The following is a 19,628-nucleotide window of genomic DNA, read 5'->3' on the forward strand; positions in this document are numbered from 1 at the left end:
CTGTTCCAGCACCCAACCTCCCTCACCATGAAGAACATCTTCCTCATCTCCCCTCTTTTCTTCCTCATCCCCCCTCTTTCACTTTAAGCCATTGCCCCTTGTCCTGTCATTACAGACCACAGTAAAAAGTTTCTCTCCATCTATTTATTGAAAGGTTGCAGTAAGGTCTGCCACTGATCTCCTTTTCTAAACACCTTCTTTAGAAGGCAACATTCTCCGAGCAACACACAGAAGGCAACACACTTGCAACTTTTCCAAATCATCTGGTGCTCTTTACCAGACCAGAAACAAACACTACACACACTGTGCCATTACTCTGAGCATTGCTATTGAGGGAAAACACGCTCAAGGAAGCCTCTGACCCTCCCTCCTCCCAGGGACTCACCTCACTTTTTGCCCTACACCATTACAATTATTAATTACCATGGCAGAGGAAAACAAAACACTCACCAAAACAGCATTAATGACCATAACCCACAAACAAAAATTCAAGTGGAAAAAGGCTTAAAAGTTTTCTTGATCACCTGAGTCAAAACTGAAATTCTGGACTATCTCAGCTGCCTTTAATTTATTAACACCACCTGAAAATCCATATATAAGCTCTTGGAACAATAAGTTCAAGCAAAAGGACTGAGCATCACTGCTGTGCTTCCAACAGGTAAAAGCACTCTTGAGTTGAGATCAAAATAAAATCCAAACAACAAAGAATAAAAGTGCTCTTTTTCACTCTCACTCATAAAAAAATGGGGGAAAGAAAATGAAAAATTCTAGAACTGCATTTTTCAGGCTTACAGGCTTACACAACAGTAATTTATGAAGCCAGAAGCTTGGCAGCACTCACTGAAGGTAATGACAGTTGACACCTAGAACAGCAATCTCAACATCTGCCAAAACTTGAGGAAAAAAAAACCCAAATAAGCCAAAACACAAAGAAATGCCAAAATAATCCTTGTTTTAAAAGACAAGTTTAACTTGAATAACTAGACTTAATCTTCTCCCAGACTTTATATAAGGTCCGACCTCACACTGCAGATGTGTTCAAGATGTCATTTTGTCTTTTGCCATGTGACTCTAAAATGACAATTTATGTATAAGCTTGGTTCTCAGCCTCTAATGGTTTAAATACCAAGACATTTGAATACACCTTTTGGAATCAGTGTTAAATACAACTTACTGTGAAACAAATTTGAGGGGATTTGTTTTGTTTTATATGCAAGAGTCCTAAGAGAGAATAATGGTCAGATTCCACATCTCCTAAATTATTTTTAAAGGAAGCCCCAAAAGAACAATATGTACCACTACAAACCTTATCTTGCTTTTTATCTTCTGATTCATTACTGGATAATCTTGTTTTAAGTTTCACTGAGCCTTCCTTAAAGATATCTCCAAACCCAACACCTCGGATTTTCTTTGGCTGTGCTGGTCCCAGTGCAGGTTCACTCCCATTTCCTGGAGAGGTCACAGGTGAGGTAGGACTGTTGAAAACAGGCTCTGAAAAAAAAATAAGAAAGGGAAAGCTATTTTAAAAGCTGAAATTATTTAACTGCTCTTCTGGGGAAAAAAAAGTGCACAGCTTTGTGCACCTGATAAATAGCTTTTCTAGGAACACCACTGTAGCTGTTACACCTCACGTTTGTTCTCATTTTATATTTAACGTAAGACAAACTTAAATTACACCAGTTTTTCCCTGATTACTCTGGCAACTGAGTCAACAGCTCACTAATATTCTTACTACTTCAATTAGCACTCAGGCTCCACAGCCTGTTAACGTCAGTGTTTTCCATTAGTTTTATGGAACACTGCTTATGCACTCTCCGAAAATGGTATTTTAGTCCAACATTTAAAAGCTTCTCATTTGAACAGCAACAGCCACAGAAAGTGATAATCAATAAAAGTCCATAATGAATCCAAACATGTTTCAACTGCCACAGGAAAACACAGTGTATTTCAGTGGCAGAGTGATGCCCCTCAAGCAACCAAAGTGACATTTTCCTATTGCTCAAAGCGCTCCAAGCATTCCAACCAGATATAGTTGTTGGAAATTAAACACTGCTGGATTATTTAGCTATTTAAAATTCTTTTAATCTTTCAGTTTTAAGGAACAGCATTTATCCACCTCCAGAAATGTATTTCAAAGAATAACAATTTTGTTGTTAAGAGCTTTGCAACTATTTTTTTTTTTTTAATTCTTTACGTTTTTAAATTATGGTTAGATCTGTTAAAGCCCAAAGATCAGTACACATAGGCAAGCAATTCTTGCATGCAGAATTACAGGATTCATGTGAAAACAGACAGCTTTTACAAACCAAAGTCAAAATGGCATCTTTTAGCCTTTGGGTCAAGTTTTTTTCAGCCCATGCAGGCCTATGAACTGCAATAAAAATTAAAGCCGCTTCCTTTAATCAAAAGTCTAAGATATTTTGATGGTACCATGAAGCTAAGCTGCTCTTGACTTCAGCTGCTCACCTTTTGTCTACCCAGATGCTCTTTATTTAGTTATATCCCCTCAGGTATCTCCAAAGCATAGCTATACATCCCATTGGTGGGCAAAGTCCAGGCTGCACCTTTGAATGACCACAGTGATGAAAGAGGAAGTTACTGTTTCCCAAGAGTGAAGAGGGAACCAAAAGATACTCCAGACCCTGACTGTGAAAGTACTGAGTATTAAATATAACCCCTGGGGGATGAGGGGCTGAACACATCAACTTGTTAGGAACTGAGAGAAAATACAATTACTTCAAATTACTGTGCAGTGTCATTGATCTCAGTATTCACTAATTAAGGCCAACACATACCCATTTGTAAATTCACTGCACCAGACCCCACTAAACTCAGGGAACCTGACCTCTAAGGAAACAGCCACTGAGCTATTTGGGACTGCTCAAGTCAAACTCTTGTTTTATGCTACTGTGATTTCCAAGATTTCCAGAAAAAAATTCCAAGCCAGGCTCTTCCCTATGTCTGAGCAAGCCCTTGTTTGAAGCAATCAGTACCAGACATGTAAATGAGGGTGCACATTACCACAAGGTAAAAAAAAAAACAAACCCAAAAAAAAACCCAAAAAAAAAAAAACCAAAAAAACCTCCCCTGTTTTCCTTGAACATTACACCGCTGTCTTTTAAAAATCAATTAACTCCTGCTATGATGTTCCAAAAAAACATTCATTTTTCAGCAATACCATATTACAAGTACCCTTCTAACAGATCTTCAGAGACTGAAATGTTTCTGAAGTGCATTTTCCAGGGAACAGAGTAATTGCTTGTAAAGCACAGACCTGCCTGGCACCACTCAGCTACTGTTCAGCCACAGAGCATCTGCTTCTGCCCCACCTACACAGTCATAGCCAGAAAAGGACAAATGTAAATTCTGTAAATAAAAAGGTCAAATGTAAATTCTGCCTTAAAAACATCTTATTGTTAGATCAAAATATAATCTAGGCATAGAGGCATAAGAACCATAAGGGTCTCCTTCCCTGGACTCACTTTAAGTTGAGGCTCTCCACACTGTTTTGATTCTCAAATGACTTGATTGTATACTTAAATTTTCTGGTTTAGGGAGTTCAGTCTATGAGAGTAAGACTGAAAAAAGCTACCAAACAAAAGAATAATTTTATACCCAATTCTAAAAAATATCATCTTTGAATACGATAAAATTTCTTGTGATAAAGTGTAGAACACACATGTGCAAGATTAAGACCTTGCAATTTTATTATGAGTGAAATGGGAGCAGACAGTTATCTTCATACTCAGCATGAACACTTTCTAGAAAGAAACTGAAACAACTTTGTTGTATTTTAACTGTAATATTTCAATTATACCAGAAATCAAAAATTACTTTGCTAAGAGTTTGCAACAAACAAAACACTACCTGTGTCATCCAGAGCATCCTGTGTTTCTCCATCATCCGTTGATTCCAGTTCTTTCACAAAGTTGGAAGGAAACATCCCTGCCTTGCCATTCAGTATTCCACTCCACCATCCTTCTTCTACCTGTATAGAAATATTTTGCACATTACCAATGGAGTAAAAAGAAATTCCTGTCAATTCCATACAAACTCTACAACCAACTTTGGGGAAAGTTCAAATTACCATGATTTCTTTATAAAGCAACCTACCAAAGACGTAGAAGCATTTGCCAAAAAGAGCAAGAAAACAATTTAATGTTACTTGTATCACTACAGCAATGATCCTGGAACAGGAGGTCATCCCCATGCCAGTTAATCCCAAAAAGCAGCAAAATGTTCATCAACTTTCTCAAGACAGAATAAGAGGCATTGCACATTTAACACAACAAGAAAGTATTAAATCATTCATAAAATACAGATGAAAAGTTGAGTCTGTGTCTCCATGGAAATTTTTATGTGATCTTGCTGTCCATCTATCTTTTCCTCTGTCTTGTCCAATTTCCACCAGTCCTGCCCTGACTGGCTTTATATCCTCAGGGACTCACACAATTTTGATCAAAAGACAAGTTTCAAAGAAATTTTTTACAGATAATGCTGGGTAGAACAGAGAAAAGTCCTTAAGGACCTGAGAGTAATGCAAAGCTAAGCTGTCCACTCCTTCCAGCAGGAGGCTGAGCAGCAAAGCCTGGCCTTACATGCACCACAGGGGCAGGGACCTGCCCATCAGAGCTGACCAATGCCACTGAGTCCACGAGGATTTTGTGGTGGCACACAGCAGTCCTAAGGCTAGAAATATATTGGAAAGTTTATCAGGAATACACCACATGGACTAAAGCAGAACAAGCAAAAGCTAGGTAGGAAGAGGTGATGGGGTAAAATGATGCCAAAGGACTAAGAATTGTGTTCTTACAATTTATGAACAGTTTTCAAAATGTCTTAAATAAATTCAGCCTATCTGATGAGCACTAGTTAAAAACTATAATCAAGATAAATTTTCAGAATAGTTTATTTATGTTGTCCTGTTTTGAGGCTGGAAAGCTGTTTTTAAGAAAGGGAAGCAAGAGGAAAAGAAAAAAGCAAACCAAGCAGCAGCTGTTTGCATAAGCTTTTTTTAGCCTGGTTTTGTAGGTCACTATGCCTGACACACAGGCACAGTTTTTAAATGCCAGCCTACCTCCAGGCAAGCAGAGCCCAAGCAGAAGCTGGCAGCTGCAGACACAGGCAATGAAAGGAGCACTTGTTTTTAAAGGCATCTTGATGCAAAAATACAGCTTTATTGTGGATGGTTCAAACTCAAGACTGGTTCTCTGAAACAAATTTTAAGCACAGATTACTGGCAAGTGCTGCCCAGGCTCTGGCACCTCAGGCTTTATGGAACACATAACAGAAAACTAAAATACAAATGCCTTGACTCACACACACCACTCACTCAGGAGCCATGAAAAAGGAACTTTTAATGGTTACAATACAGAAAGCAACTTGAGCATCCATTTATTCTTCTGCCAAGAGACGTGGTCAACAAAGCACTTTACAGCAAAGCAAAGTGATGCCAACTCAGAAGCACTCAGGAACAAATCCAAAATTTCTTGAGCATGCTCATGTTAGCCTCCCCATACTGCCCTTCTATAAAACCCCTGACTATACACAACCTGTATTGCCCAAAAAGGTTTCTTTCATCAGCATTAAGACACAGACTAAAGAAGTTCTCCACGCTTTGGAGGAGAACATCTTCACATCTGTTAGCAGAAACAACACAGATGCCAGTTTCATAACTCTTTTCTTCCATTCCAAAATATTATCATATGATCCAATTTCCACAAGAGGGAGGTACAGCCCTGGTATACACACCAGAACTTTTTTTTTCAGTGTGAATCCCATCGACTTCTTTCTATGAAAAACTCAGACTTCCAAAGAAAAAATGGGGAGGAAGGCTAAAATAAGCAGCTTTACCAATCTGGTCTGTTTTTTCTTTTTTTACTAAAAACTTCCCTAATAATGTTATAAGAAATTTCATTTCACTTGAAAAAGCAGTATGCAAATATTAAAAATATAATACTACAAAAATAAATCTGCTATTTAGTGCTGCTCCTTACAGGAGAGAGGGGATGATATAAAGGAGAAACAAAGGTTTTAGAGCAATGACACAGTCATCACGTGCACTCTCTGCATGTTCTTCATGTGTAAAACCCACGTGACATTCTATAAACAAAAAGCCCTGTGGATTCAGCCAGCACATAGCACGATTTTCTTCCCAAAATGTAACTTCTGCTCTCTCTCATGTCAATCATATCATTTCTGAACCCATTTGCCTCCACCTTTACTTTCATGATCAGTGGCATCATATCTACTCAATTTACAAAAACCACTCAATGGCTAAATACTGAACTGTTCTCAAGTAAATAACAGAGCTGATCCCCTCACAGAGCTGTTTTTACCTTATTTTCCCCACAAAAAGAGACCAGTCTTTCCTTGTTAAAAGTCATCTGAATGTACAGAAACAGCACCTTTTATACATAAACAGAAGCAAACCATCTCATAGTAGTGAGAACAAGTTACATAAGACAAGTTATCCCAGCATATTGCACAACTAGTGGACAGTATTTTCCACCATTCTTTACATTTCTGGTCCCATCAGTACAGTTTTGTGAAGCAGACAGACAAAGTCTACACCTGTCAGGTCTCTTCTACATCACCATGAAAACAGTGTGTAAACAGCTCTGTGATGATAGTAAGCTGCAATATTTTTCTACCAGGTAGCATTTTCATAAAAATTTGTTAACAGTTTTAATAGAAGTAGCAAAGACTGGGTACTACAAAAACATATTTCCATATCATTAAAAAGGAATAAGCATGGTGACTAACAAAAAAAATCTAAGTAATAAAATATAATCCACACTTCCTTAAGAAACTAGATGAGGAAATGCTCTGATCCTTTTATTCTGTTTGGCTACTTGGCCATCTCTGATACATGATACCACACACCCCTGTGAAAGTAATTCTTTCTTTTTTGGTCCAACCAAAACAGCAGCTCCCACAACAGTTCACTGCAAGTGCTCCTTCATGAGTGCTTCCACTGGACCATCCAGTCACAGCTGCCAGTGCAGGCACCATCTACAAGTTAAACTGCTGAGATTACCCAGGAACATTCCTCTAAAAACACCCACGCACAAAGGTATTTATGAAACTGAGTTTAGTGAGCAGGTTTTGCAAGTCACTTGCTCTGTTTACTCCCAGATATTAAATTCTGTAAGTATTAGTGCAAATGCATCTAAGGGCACAGTTTTTTTCTTTGCTAGGAAAATGAGGAGCCCTCCCTCATAGGTTTGCACTCTCTTCCAAAGAGGGTCACACACAGGAAAAGCAGTCTCACAGAACTACTTAAAAAGCACCACCAATAACACATGGCTAGAAAGCAAGCTTCACTCTCCTTCCTCAGAGCCTCAGGGAGGAAGAGATGGCACCAGTGAAGGTCAGAGCCTGCTGTGCAGAAGTTTTCCACCCAGTTCTAAAAAGGTTTCTTCCACAATCATTCTGATCTTTTCCACAGCTTCCTAGACAGATTTCACATTTGGAAGAGACCCTCCTCCGACACATACAAGCTTCCCACAACTGCTATTGAATGGAACAGACACAAAGGAAGCACATGGGTAAGAAAAGGTAAGAAACCACCACTCCAACTCAATGAGTTTACAAGAGAGCTTGAAACTGACAAATCAAGTCAAATAATGTTTTTCACCTATACCAATTTGGAGTTTGTCAGCCTAAAGAAATTAGTCCAACAGCTTTACCACAAGCATCCTAAAGCCAAGGATCACACAAGGGCAGAGAACTGCAAAACGCTTTCAAATAATGAATCTGTGTAACATACCACAATTTATTACTGTGATGATCAAATATTTCTTCCAAGCATCTAGCATTCATTGTTTTTGTATTAGATCCTGAGAGAAAAAACTCCTAAATTATTAACTTTAGCTGCAAAAACACTACTTCACATGCTATTTTCCCAACATGTTTGTAATACAATTAAACAGCCAAAAAAGTAGTTTGACTCTCAGCACATGAATGACCAGCTCTGTAGAACAGCTTACCTCATCAATGATGTCAATCACATCCCCCAACTTGAGCTCCAGCTCATCCTCATTCTGAGGGAGGTACTCGAACAGCACTTTGCACTGTCGCTTCTTGGACCCTGATTCAAGAGAAACACCAAAAGTAAGAACACTCATTAAAGGAGAACTCAGCTTTCCTCTGTTCCTGAAGACCCAAAAACCATCCCAAAAAGCTGTGTAGCTTTTGATCCTGGTTTTGTGGTTTGCTTGAGTCACCTTAGGCTAGGGAGACATAGTTTTGACAAATGAACACTATTCATTTCAATTATCAATTCGTATCAATTATCAACCTGCTATAAAAAGCATGTTGACACAAGCAAGCCAGGTAAATCCCCACTACAGCAATTTCTCAAACTATTTCCCAACCAAAATCTGTAGGAATGTCAATCACTGCCAGTTAGCACCTACTTGAAAGAAAATGTGCAAGTTTGAGCCTTCAGTCCTTAAATAATCCTGAAAGCAGGAACATGTTTTGTTATGCACTGTGCTGGAGAGCTTACAGACCTTCTGGCCTCTAACAAGGACCTTGCTAACCACAGCTCTGAGGTAATGCCAATGTTTGCTGGGCTCATATTTCAAAACTGAACTCATTTTTATGTGTGAATTTAAAAAAACTCCCTCCTTTTTCTCTGTGCCAATATGGCATCTAGTAATTCAAACTGTCAATTAGCAGTCTTTGACAAAAGCAAGATTAAAATCAAATGCAGTCTTTAGCTGTTTGCCATATATCATTAAAGCTCTACAGGCATTAAAAAGGCAAAATGACATCCTGAGAGGAGAGAGCATTGAAGTGGCTTCTGACAACCCAAGCCCTGCAGCCACAGTGGTGTGAACCCACACTGCCTAATCACTCTGCACATATCCTGGAGTGCTGCTGCTGCTGCTGAACCCAGACAGTTTATGCACTTCTCCTTCAAACAAAAGGCCATGCCTTCAGACCTTTTCCACAACAGAGCAGTCAGCAGGCTTTTGAAGTCAATTATTATCTCGAGCTATGACCCATATATGCTCCCTATCCTCCTCAAAAACAATCTGCCACAGTTTAAATGAAAATATCAATCAAAAGCTTGAAGTGGTAAAGCCTAAGCTTACAGGAGCTGTGTGATTTCCATGCTCTCTCTTATACTTTGTACTCCTTTGACACTCAACCTTTAGCAATTAAGACTGGCTGTGTGGAAACATTTCAAAACACAGATACTGCCTCCAAGCTTGATCCTTGTCTTTTTATAGCAATGTTCAAAGTCCAGAGCAAGGCATTTAGAAAACCACACCCAACATCCTTACTATGAAACAGGCCAGGCATCAGAGTAATATTCAGCATCTAAAATTTCTGAGAGAGTGCTTACCAAATCAAGAATTTTCTACATGCTGATGTATGATTTATGCAAGAAACAAATAAACCAGAAACATGGAGCTTCATGGGTTATTTCTAATAACACATAATTGCCCACATAATACACCCTGCTTTTACCTCCACTCATGCTTTTATCAACTCATGCATGACCCCAGAGGGATTGTTCAGTTAAGAGCAATTGCAATAAATGGTTCAATGGCCTTTACTGCCTCCTGCAGTGCTTTCAAGGCTTCTGCTTTGTAGGAGATTAACTGATACCAAAAAAAGGCAAATTAAAAAGTCACTGCCATTTGGTGTAAATCTGATCTCAATGTTCTTTTTCATAGTGTAATTAGATCTAAATGGGAGAGAAACTCATGGATGCATTTCACATCCAGAAACTTCCCTTTCCTCTGAGGTCTGTTTCCAGTGATACAGTTTAGGACGTACTGCCTCCCACTTTTGAAAATCCTAGAATAATCTAGGAAGGGAACCACCCATTGCAGAGAACAGCACTCCAGCTTCACGTGCTGCTGCAGGACTGATGGGCTGGCAGCCTGAAGGCAATTCTGTCCCTTTCCAAAACAACTTGTCTGCCTTCAGGTTTTGTTTGTTTCGTATAGGGCAAACCAAATTTAGCTCTTTGTTGCCTTTGCTTAGCACACCTTCTGTAATTTCCTTCTGCTGAACAAAGGCAGACATCTAACTGACAGACATTCAAATTCTGCCTGCAGCTTACCACCCACCTGACACAAAAATACCTGAATTCAGGGAGAGCTGGATGAACAAAACTTAACTGTTTTTAACACTGTAAACCTCATTTCAGCAAGTGAAAAAACAGAAACACAAAGACAACTACGCTCTGGAAAGTAAGTGATTGCCCAGGCACAGAGCAAACAGGATCTGCAGGAGCTGTTTAAAGTCTTCCAGGAAAAAGGGAACAGCAAGTGAAATGGAAATGCAGAGACTGTCACTGCAGCAGGTAAACAGCTGTGTGCCTAAAGGGATCTGCTTGAATATAATTTTCTCCAGAAGGACGAGTAGCCAGAGCTCTGCAGAGTTTGTGACCAAGCTGTACCTTCTACCCTGGCCTGTAGTGATTAACAGCCACCAGCATGAGAATGTGACATGGAAAATATGGGAACATTCCAGGGTTAGGGTGACCAGAACCATAGCTGACAGCTGAACTGGTATCAGATCATGTTCACAGAATCCTAGAGTATCGCCAATTGGGAAGACCCATAAGGATCACATTGATTCCCTTTTAGAGTCTGGCTGTATTTATCTAGGAACAGCATTAATCTTTCAGGTTGGATTTTCCCAAAGCCTGCTGTGTAAATATCTGACAGGCACCTACACACTGTCACCAACATGCACACACAGATCAGTCACTAAAAAGTGATTCTGAACCCTTAGTTTCCCAGAACAAAGTCTCAACAAATCTGTAAAGGTGGTGGTCCCATTTCAGGGTTTTAAAAGACAACTAGGGGCTCTTCTTTTACAGGCAAAACCTCAAAGCATAAACATGCCAGAACCAGTAAGTTCTGAATTCTTTTCCAAAAAGCAAACTTAAACATAAATGCCTTCAAAACCTTGTAAGACAGAGGAAGCCACAGAAATTTAAAGCAATATCTTATAAGAGATTGGTGTGTCCAAATACAAATCACAAACCCATTTTCTGGATGCAGGGAAAGGTACGTTTTCTGCTTTAGGTTTTATAGTCACCTTGATATAAAATCTGGCATTATAACATAGAAAACACAGATACAGAAGTACCAGTGCTACACTGCTTGCCATCCTGAGGGTCACTGTTAAAACAAAAGGAAAACTTCCACTTTTGTTAACACCCGCTTCACACCAGAAGCAAGTCTATCAGAAGGAATCTGAACTACACAGTGGTTCCTTTGTCAGAACCTTGACTTTGTAGCAAAACCTGATGTTTTCATCTTTCAAATTTTCTTTTCACAGGAAAATTTTTTATTATCATAAACAGGACTACAGCTCTCCATTCAGGTACCTGATAATACAATACTCAAATGAAGCTATGGAGCTCTCTGATATCTAGAAGGAGTTTAAATCCTGTTCACAGGAAAATTCATCCCTATTACTGGTGTTAAAAGCTACATTTAAGCTTTCTGCCTATAAATACAGGATCAAAATTTGTCTTTGAATCAGCTTTTCCTCCTCTGTTTCTAGTTTTCCATCTAACCTTAAAACTAAGTCATGCATTAAATAGTTCATGTTTATTTGAAAAATGCATGTCAGCAGTATGCACAATTGAAGGAATTGGAAAGATCACATACTCTTCTTGAAGCCTTTGGATGGGGGATGAGGCTGAAATCCTCCTGCTGGAAGCCCATAGCTGCTCATACGCTGCACAAGGCTGGCTACATTGCCAGATTTCTCCCTCCTGAGTGGCACAGCATCATTCTTGGGCTCTACATCCTTCTTAACTTCCTGAAACAAGAGATTTAAAACACTCAGAGGCCACTTATATCACCCAAGAGGTCAGTGGTTTTAAACAGGTGCTCCACAGACTAACACATTTCAAGTACTTACCTTTCGTGGTATAATGACATACACTCAAAAATAATGGACTTCATCCTACAACTAAACACACCCAAGGCTGTAATAAACTTGACCTTTCCATACAAGTAAACTTTTCCATAATAGTAAATAGGCAATGTGCTGAAAAAAAATCAGAAACAGGGGTAGCATTTTAGCCATCTACTCTAAATCTCAGAAAAGGAGCTTTGAGCCCAGAAGTCTCACATTACAACTTTTATGTAACAGCTCATATTTGGAAATGTTTTTAAAAATATAAATACTACTTCAACAACAGACCACAGGGGAGGGTACTAAAATATTTTTTTATATGAAACTGTATTAGGTGATCATCTCTACCCCAGAAAGCTCCAAAGTGTTTATAGATGAGAGATGGAATTGGACTGCTGAAAGATGTGAATAGAAAAGAAAGTGAGCTCCAAGAAACAGAATGGGAGCAAGTGAAGAGAAAGATCTAAGAGGAAAATAACAGACATACCATTTTTCTGGTTAATGTCTTCCACTCTCCTAATCTTTCTAAATTAGAATATTAGCATTGAAATTCATTGTGCCAAACAAGACTGAAAAGTCGATAAAGAAGAAAGCACCAGTTCTTGACAAAAAGGCCAAAGCAGCAACAGTCACTACTCTACTGCATCAGCTCATTAAATGGGATTCCACTGGAGAACAGATATTCTGAAAGAAGGAAATCATCACTTTGCACAAGAACAAACCCATTAAGTCGGATCAATGGCCCATCAATTGCAGACACAGCTTCCAGCAGCCAAAATCCCAGATGCTCTTTAGAGCTCCTGCAGCTCAGATCCTCCCACATTCCCAGAACACCCATGAGGGTTCCATCAGGGAGATGGATCACCTCCTCTCCCTCCTGTGCCTGCAGCTGGAGCTGTCTAATCCCTTTCTGCACCCACGGTCCCGCCTGCCTCCACAGCATTCTTGGGGATGCAAACAGCCATAACTACTTGCAGCTTTTTGTGATCCACTTCAGAACAATTCTTGTATCCACCATCAGTAGCCACTGGTTAACAGCTTCATGAGTTATTGCAGCTGTAGCTGCAATAAAATATTTAATACTTGAAAACAGAATTGGCAAGGCATATATATATACACTTACTCATGTGAACTCTTGAACATGAGCTTCAAGACAACAAAGCACACACATTGACAAAATGCCAAAAATATGAGAAACATATTCCCCAGGACCTGTCTGTCTGGTGCTTTTTGGACCATTAAAGTCCCGCTTTCTTACTTGTAGCTGTCCAGCTGGGAAACTCAGCAGGTCTGAACAGCCACTGGTGCTTTCAAATGTACTATGAACCTCAAGTTAAACAGACCAAACTATCTTCCTATTTCTCAAAAGAACAGAGCAAGACTAAGGACAGCAGGATTTTTCCTCCCACTCATCTACATTACATAAAAAAGGCTTTTTAAAAAGCAGGCGAGTAGTTCCTGCTGTTACTCTCCTTCCTCCACAGTAACTTCTGCCCTGGAGATCTTAGCTCTGCTGAAATCCATCCCATCTTCCAAGTTCAAAAAAACACAAAAACAAACAAAAAAACTAACCCCTCTTGAATAGAACAGCATCCTATCTACCTCCCATTTAAGCAGGCATTTCACATTTCAAAGATTTTGTCATTCTCAGGCCTATGGCTGTTTTTTGGCCTGTTACTTACAAGTCTGACAGAACCATAAGCAATTAAATTTGGCTACAGCTGAAAAGTTTGTCACCTCCAAAACACCTTTTTAGCTGCCTTGCTGACAAGGCCATTCTGCTCACCTTGAAAAGAAGACTGGTACTTGAAAATCTGCCTAGAGTGCTTCTGCCTGCCCCTGGATTTTTAAAATTATAATTTTTTTGCTAAACATTTCATACGGGCTCCATAATCTCCAAGCCACTCCAGGAATTAGTACTTCCCCAGGTTTCTCAATTGTAACACTTTCCAGTGAGGAGTCAGCTCCAGGCTCCTTCCCAAGGTCTGCACTTTTCACAAGACTTCAGAAGCAGCTGCTTCAATTGCTTTGCAAAAGCACAGAGATGCAAAAACACAGTGGAGAAGACCCACATGGCAGTTTGGTCAAAAACATTACTTTTTTCTTCTTTTTTAAATTTATTTATTGAAAGAAAGAAGAACAAAAACAACACACCACTTCAAAATGCTAGGAAATGGTGTGAGATAAGCACCAGCTAAATCAGTAATTTGAATTAAACAGACAATATGCTTCCAAGTCCAGCACCAAAGGCAGCAAAATAATGGATGGGTTGCAAATAATAGGAAACTATTTCAGACAGAAGACCAAAGACCCAAAACAAAAAAAAGGAATGCTTGAGCGGCTTTCTTGCCAGGCTTCAGTCTCCACCTGAAATAGTGACAGGCAGAAAATACTCAGAGGTCTAACATGAGGCAATGGCAAATTTTAGCAGGAAGTATAGTGGAATTACATTTAAAAAACAGAATCTAAAATAATTCTGTGTACAGTTGTTATATGCAGAAAATCTTGCTGCCCAATTCAATGTCTGAAGATTTACTGATGAAGAATTTTCTCAGCAGACATCTAAAAGAACAGACAGTGGGAGAGTGCAGTAGCACCAGGAAGGTACTCTCTGTACCTTCCTTACCACAGCCAGGACAGGAAAGCTGTGAACACTTCAATACACAGTTAAGAGAAATCATCCTAATCCAAGACACACAAAAACCAAGAGGATGCAAATATGTCAGATCTGCAATGAGCAGACGTGGGTACAGGACTGGTACCAGCCAGTTTTGAATAAGAGCTGTCAATGACATTTTACTTTGTGTGTCAGAAAGCAGCACTGGAGCATCACATGGAGCTGCTTTGCAACAAGAAAAAACAAACACATGAGAGAGTTCTGCCACAGCAGAATAAATCTATGAATAAATCTAGACTAAATGCAAGGAATAAATCTCGTTTTGACAAAGAACTACAGAAGGCATCAGTAAGCAATGCCTAAATGGGCCAGCAACTGCTTTTTTTCATATTTAACCCTCTACCCTTTGTAACATTCTTGTAAAGCAAGAATTATTTTTTTGTTCTCATTGTTAAAGAAGAATTGCAACATTAATTATCCTTCCTTAGGGCATTATAAATCATATTAAATTAAACCAAGCTCCAACAAATTCAGGAATCTCTGGTGTCCACACATGCATGTGGCCCACTATGCCACGACCCTGTAGTTCACATCAGTCTTCTAACAGTAAGGAAGTTCTCCAAGATTCATTTTCAAAAGCACACATCAGGATCCTCTGACATATACACCCATCACCTCTGCCAGCACCTTCATCCTGGGCATGATCCTTACTACTCCTTTCACAAAGGAAGTAATTTCTACACAAAGACAGATTGGGTATCTCAAAATTGAGTTATTGATGCAAATGTTAATTCATGCCCCATTAATAAATAACATTAGTAAGAGTTTGCAATTCTTACATCTCTTCCAAACAGCTTGCTTGCACTTCAGTGGTTGGAAAATGACACTGCCCACAGGTCTCACCTCTGAGGCACTACTATATCCAACCTGAATGTGCCCAAAACTCCTGTCCATGGGTTTCACAATGCAGTTTTCCTTCCTTGTTTTTGGTGGGTTGGTTTTAGGTCAGACTCAAATATCCAAATTATCAGAGAGAATCTGTGTTGTGACAATATCAACAAAAAGCTCCAGGACACTTCATTTGTTCTACCGTGAGGCCACTGCCAGCTGCCAGCCAGCAAAACCAAAATGAAACTCTGACATTAACTGCAGCTGGAAATTTTATTATTCTTATTCTGCCAGTCCACTGCAGTTCAAGGCTTGTCAGTGTTTCCATGAGCAGCACAGATTTTATGAATTTATGACTTGGCAGTACAAGGTCAATAGAGACTGTCTCTTGGTGTAAAACACACTCCGCTGGGAAGCAAGCACCCACTTGTTCTGTGAACTACAGCAATAGTCATAAAGGTCTGAAGTTTTCATAATCTCCACTAAATGTGTATTTTGCAACACTTACAAACTCACTGCAGCCTGATAGGCAAACGAAAAGTACATAAATTTAACTAGCAAAAAAAAAAAAAAAGAAAAAGAAAAAGCAGTTTTTGCTTTAATTGCATCTGTCACAGTCTAATAACCCCTCAAGGAAATATGTATATTTACAAATAAAAATCTCAAAATCGCTTAAGTGCATGCAAGAACTATTCTTTAGATGCAGACACAAATGCAACACATGTAAATGCATGCACAGCCTCATGATGCTGTTAAAATAAGCGGGTGCTCTTGACCTACTTCTGAGGAGAGCAGGAGCAGCCTCCCCTCCATCAGCTGCTCGCCCACCCACGGCTCCAGCGGGGACAGCTGGATCCTCCCCACTTCCCTCACCAGAAGCCAAGAGCACTCTAATCAGCCAGGCAGTGGAGATGCAGAAAGCAGGTCAGAGCATCTGAAAGGCCAGGAGTTAGAAATAAGAAGTCTATTTCTGAATTACAGGGCACAGGGAAGTTCATTATCCAGCAGATCTAAATCCATAGATAGATTCTTCAAGTATAAATATTAAGGCTTCAGCTGCCATCTCCTCCTATATGTGCCATTACACAATCATCTTTAGACTTCTTATATTAATTCCACTGTAACACCAGTTTGTGCAAAAATGATGTGCATTACTCTTAGTAGCTGAGTACATTTTAAAGCAAGACCTCAAGCAGCAGATAATGGTGTCAATCTCTAAAAAGGCTGAGATAAAGAACATACAAAAATAAATGTCTGAGCCTACACATACAATTATCTCGTCTCTTTTCTTCCCCATCAGAACAGCAATAAAGAACCCATGGACTGGCAAATTAAGTCAGTGATTCATGTTTTACTGAGCAGAAAATAAGTAGCTCAGAATTGAACCTGTTATTTTAGGGGAGAGGGAGGGATTGGAAGCAGGCAATAGTTCTGTTTATACAAGTTCACAGCCTGCAAAATCCCATTCCTGAAAAAAAAAACCACATAGAAGTGTGACTGTATATAAATACATATAAAAATCTGTACATCTGCCTACAGAGGAGGTAATTGTCATCCATAACCTGTTCAAGGGCAATGAAACTTCAGTTCCTGGAGCATAAATATCTTCACATAACTAATTATATGGGCACCACATTTACAGTTTTAGTAACAGCAAAAGAGAGGCAGGCATATGGCAGCCTTAACAGCTCCAGTCACCTTAAATCTTAGATATCCCACATCCTTTCATTTTGCCTGTGTCTCTTCCTTGAGTAGAAAACATGATTTCTCATCCTCAATGTAGGTGCCCAGAGGCACAATATTTAATAACAGCAATGAAAGAAAGATGAGTAATGTGCAGCTATTCCTATCTGTCTCATTACATGAACTAAAGGGAAACATCAAGAAAATCCATGGACCAAAATAGCTGAGAAGCTGCTGAGCTCCTTCCCTGGAGCATTCAGAGCAGGCTCCACCTTCCAAGAGAAGAGCATGACTGGGAGAGGTCAGAGGCTGCCCCTGACTCTCCAGAAGATCAAACATTATTTTTGAAAATAAAAACAAATCACCTAAAGATGAAAGCAGCTACCATCTCAAGAACAGACAAGATGGATAACCTTTGTTTTGCAAGACAACTTACCTCCTGGAGGGTGTAACACGTGTCAAGGGTTGATTTTTGGGGGCTCAGTTTATGCTTGAAGTAGGGAATGCTTAACAGTGAATCACTGTGTTTAAATGCTGAATCAACAGCAAGGCGGCATCACTCCCTGCCTTTGCCCCTTCACAGTCTAACTTGCTGCTTTCCATAAAACCACATCCACATCACATAACACCGTTTAACAAGTTACCAGCATTTTTACATATTTGGCAATCTATGCTAAGCATGATTAAAACATCTGTATTGTCTCTCTGTGTGGGAGGAAAACAATCATCAATCAGGCAAGGTACCACTTCTTCCTCACAATATGCAACATGTGGAGTAAGTGGGATCTCCGGGAAGCATAAAAAATTAACTGCTGCAGATTTACAGACTAAAACCTGAGTCACTGAATAATTGTGATACTTGAAGGTCAAGAACAAAGAGCGGAACTTTCCTACATAAGGAACACTCTACAGAGGTAATGTAGAAGCAGGCTTGAAGTTTCAGATTTTGATACAGATTATAAAAAGACATGCATATAGTTTTTATATACAAAAATAATTCAGTTTTGTCGTGGAGAATTGGATACACAAACTTTGCACCAAGCAAGTGTCAAAACAGAATCTAACACAAAGTCTTGTCAATATTGGTAAAACACAAGAGCCCTCAAACAAAACATGAAAGCCCAGATGCAGGAAAGCTCAGTAGTCAGCTCACCAGGTCTACCAGCAGCAGAGCAAGGAACCCTAAATTAGCAGGAGTAACGAGAGGAAGTACAGATCTTTACATCAATGTTTCCTAACCATTTAATTAAGAAAAAAGTTCATTTTAAAATACTTTTGAAAATAACAGCTTAAGAATATTTTATGGTGTTGCCATGTTCATAGCCAGATAAAACCATTTTAAAATGCTGATTGCATTTCTTCTCTATTATATTTTCTAATACATATATATGAAAATTTAATTCTATCTCTTGTAATTGTTTTATAGAATAACAGCTAATGTCCTGGTAACCACCTGCCACAAAATAGTGCTTCATATCAATGAAAGCAGGAATCACACGTGGCAGAGGGCAAGACAGAGCTCCAGCTCCCACAGCACACGTGTTTTATCAGCTTCCCCCACAGAGGAAGGCAGGAAGACATTTTTTTCCTTTCTCCCAGTTAACTGCCTCTACTGCTGGTCCAGAGAAATGTGGGATCCAGCAACCACTACAGGTTCACTTTGATGTTTAACTCAGAACATCCCTTGTTCCTTCTCACAACCATCATCCTGTCTTTCTGCATCCACTCTGCCACACTCGGCTTTCTTCTTCCCTGAATCCTTTTTCCAAGGCACCATTTCTTTGCATTCCCTGTAAAACCTGCAGCACTTCACTCATGGCCACAAGTTAAAACACTGACACATCCACATCCCTTCACATACCTTTGCGTACGACACAAAAGTAAATGCTTAAGAGATTGTCAAATAATATAAAAAATTATAAATCTGGAGTCTCAGTGTAGATTAGAAAAGGTTTAAAGATGAAGTGTTACCTTTAAGATTCATACATTAACTAACGTTTTTAACTGAAAAAGCATCTTGCTTTCTGCTCCTGTTTTGAAAACATCTATGTAACATGCTCATCACCATCAGTTTCAAAGAATTCAGAAGCTTATTGCACCAAGTCCAAAGCTAATGAATTCACATACATACACCAAAATATATTTTTACCAAGTGAAGAGCATCAAAAAACATTGTTAAATCTAGAAAATATTTACCACAAGAAACTTTCAGATCATCTCACAGAATCAAGCCAATGTTCAAGGAACAAATACATTTGAAACTCAATACTGAAAGCACTACAGTAGAGATGAGCTAACTTCCCCCTCCAAAATGATGAGCTACCAAAAAAATTCACAAATGGAACAAATGTTAAGAGATGACAGCACAGAGATGAACTACCCTTGTGAAGGTTTGAGCTTCAAGTCCATCTAGATTACTTCACCTCATAAAAAAGCAAAAGAAGATATTTAATATTAACTCTGTTGGGTAGACACAAACGTTGATTTATGGGACATATGGCAAAGGACTACAATTATGGCTGGAACGTGCAGCCAGAGC

At 39.2% G+C, this 19,628-nt stretch overlaps 1 protein-coding gene across 2 annotated transcripts in view; it reads right to left on the reverse strand.

The window, feature by feature from the left end:
* Positions 1 to 19,628, reverse strand: part of CD2AP (CD2 associated protein) — a 77,468-nt gene that overhangs the window by 27,593 nt on the left and 30,247 nt on the right. For both annotated transcript variants that reach the window (XM_015623015.3, XM_015623016.3), the window contains 4 exons: positions 11,649 to 11,802; positions 7,992 to 8,092; positions 3,868 to 3,988; positions 1,307 to 1,491 (listed from right to left, as the gene is read on the reverse strand). In XM_015623015.3, coding sequence (XP_015478501.1) covers positions 1,307 to 1,491; positions 3,868 to 3,988; positions 7,992 to 8,092; positions 11,649 to 11,802 — 561 coding nt within the window. The remainder of the gene's footprint in view (positions 1 to 1,306; positions 1,492 to 3,867; positions 3,989 to 7,991; positions 8,093 to 11,648; positions 11,803 to 19,628) is intronic.

The sequence above is a fragment of the Parus major genome, chromosome 3, assembly GCF_001522545.3.
Source record: "Parus major isolate Abel chromosome 3, Parus_major1.1, whole genome shotgun sequence".
Lineage (NCBI taxonomy): Eukaryota > Metazoa > Chordata > Aves > Passeriformes > Paridae > Parus > Parus major.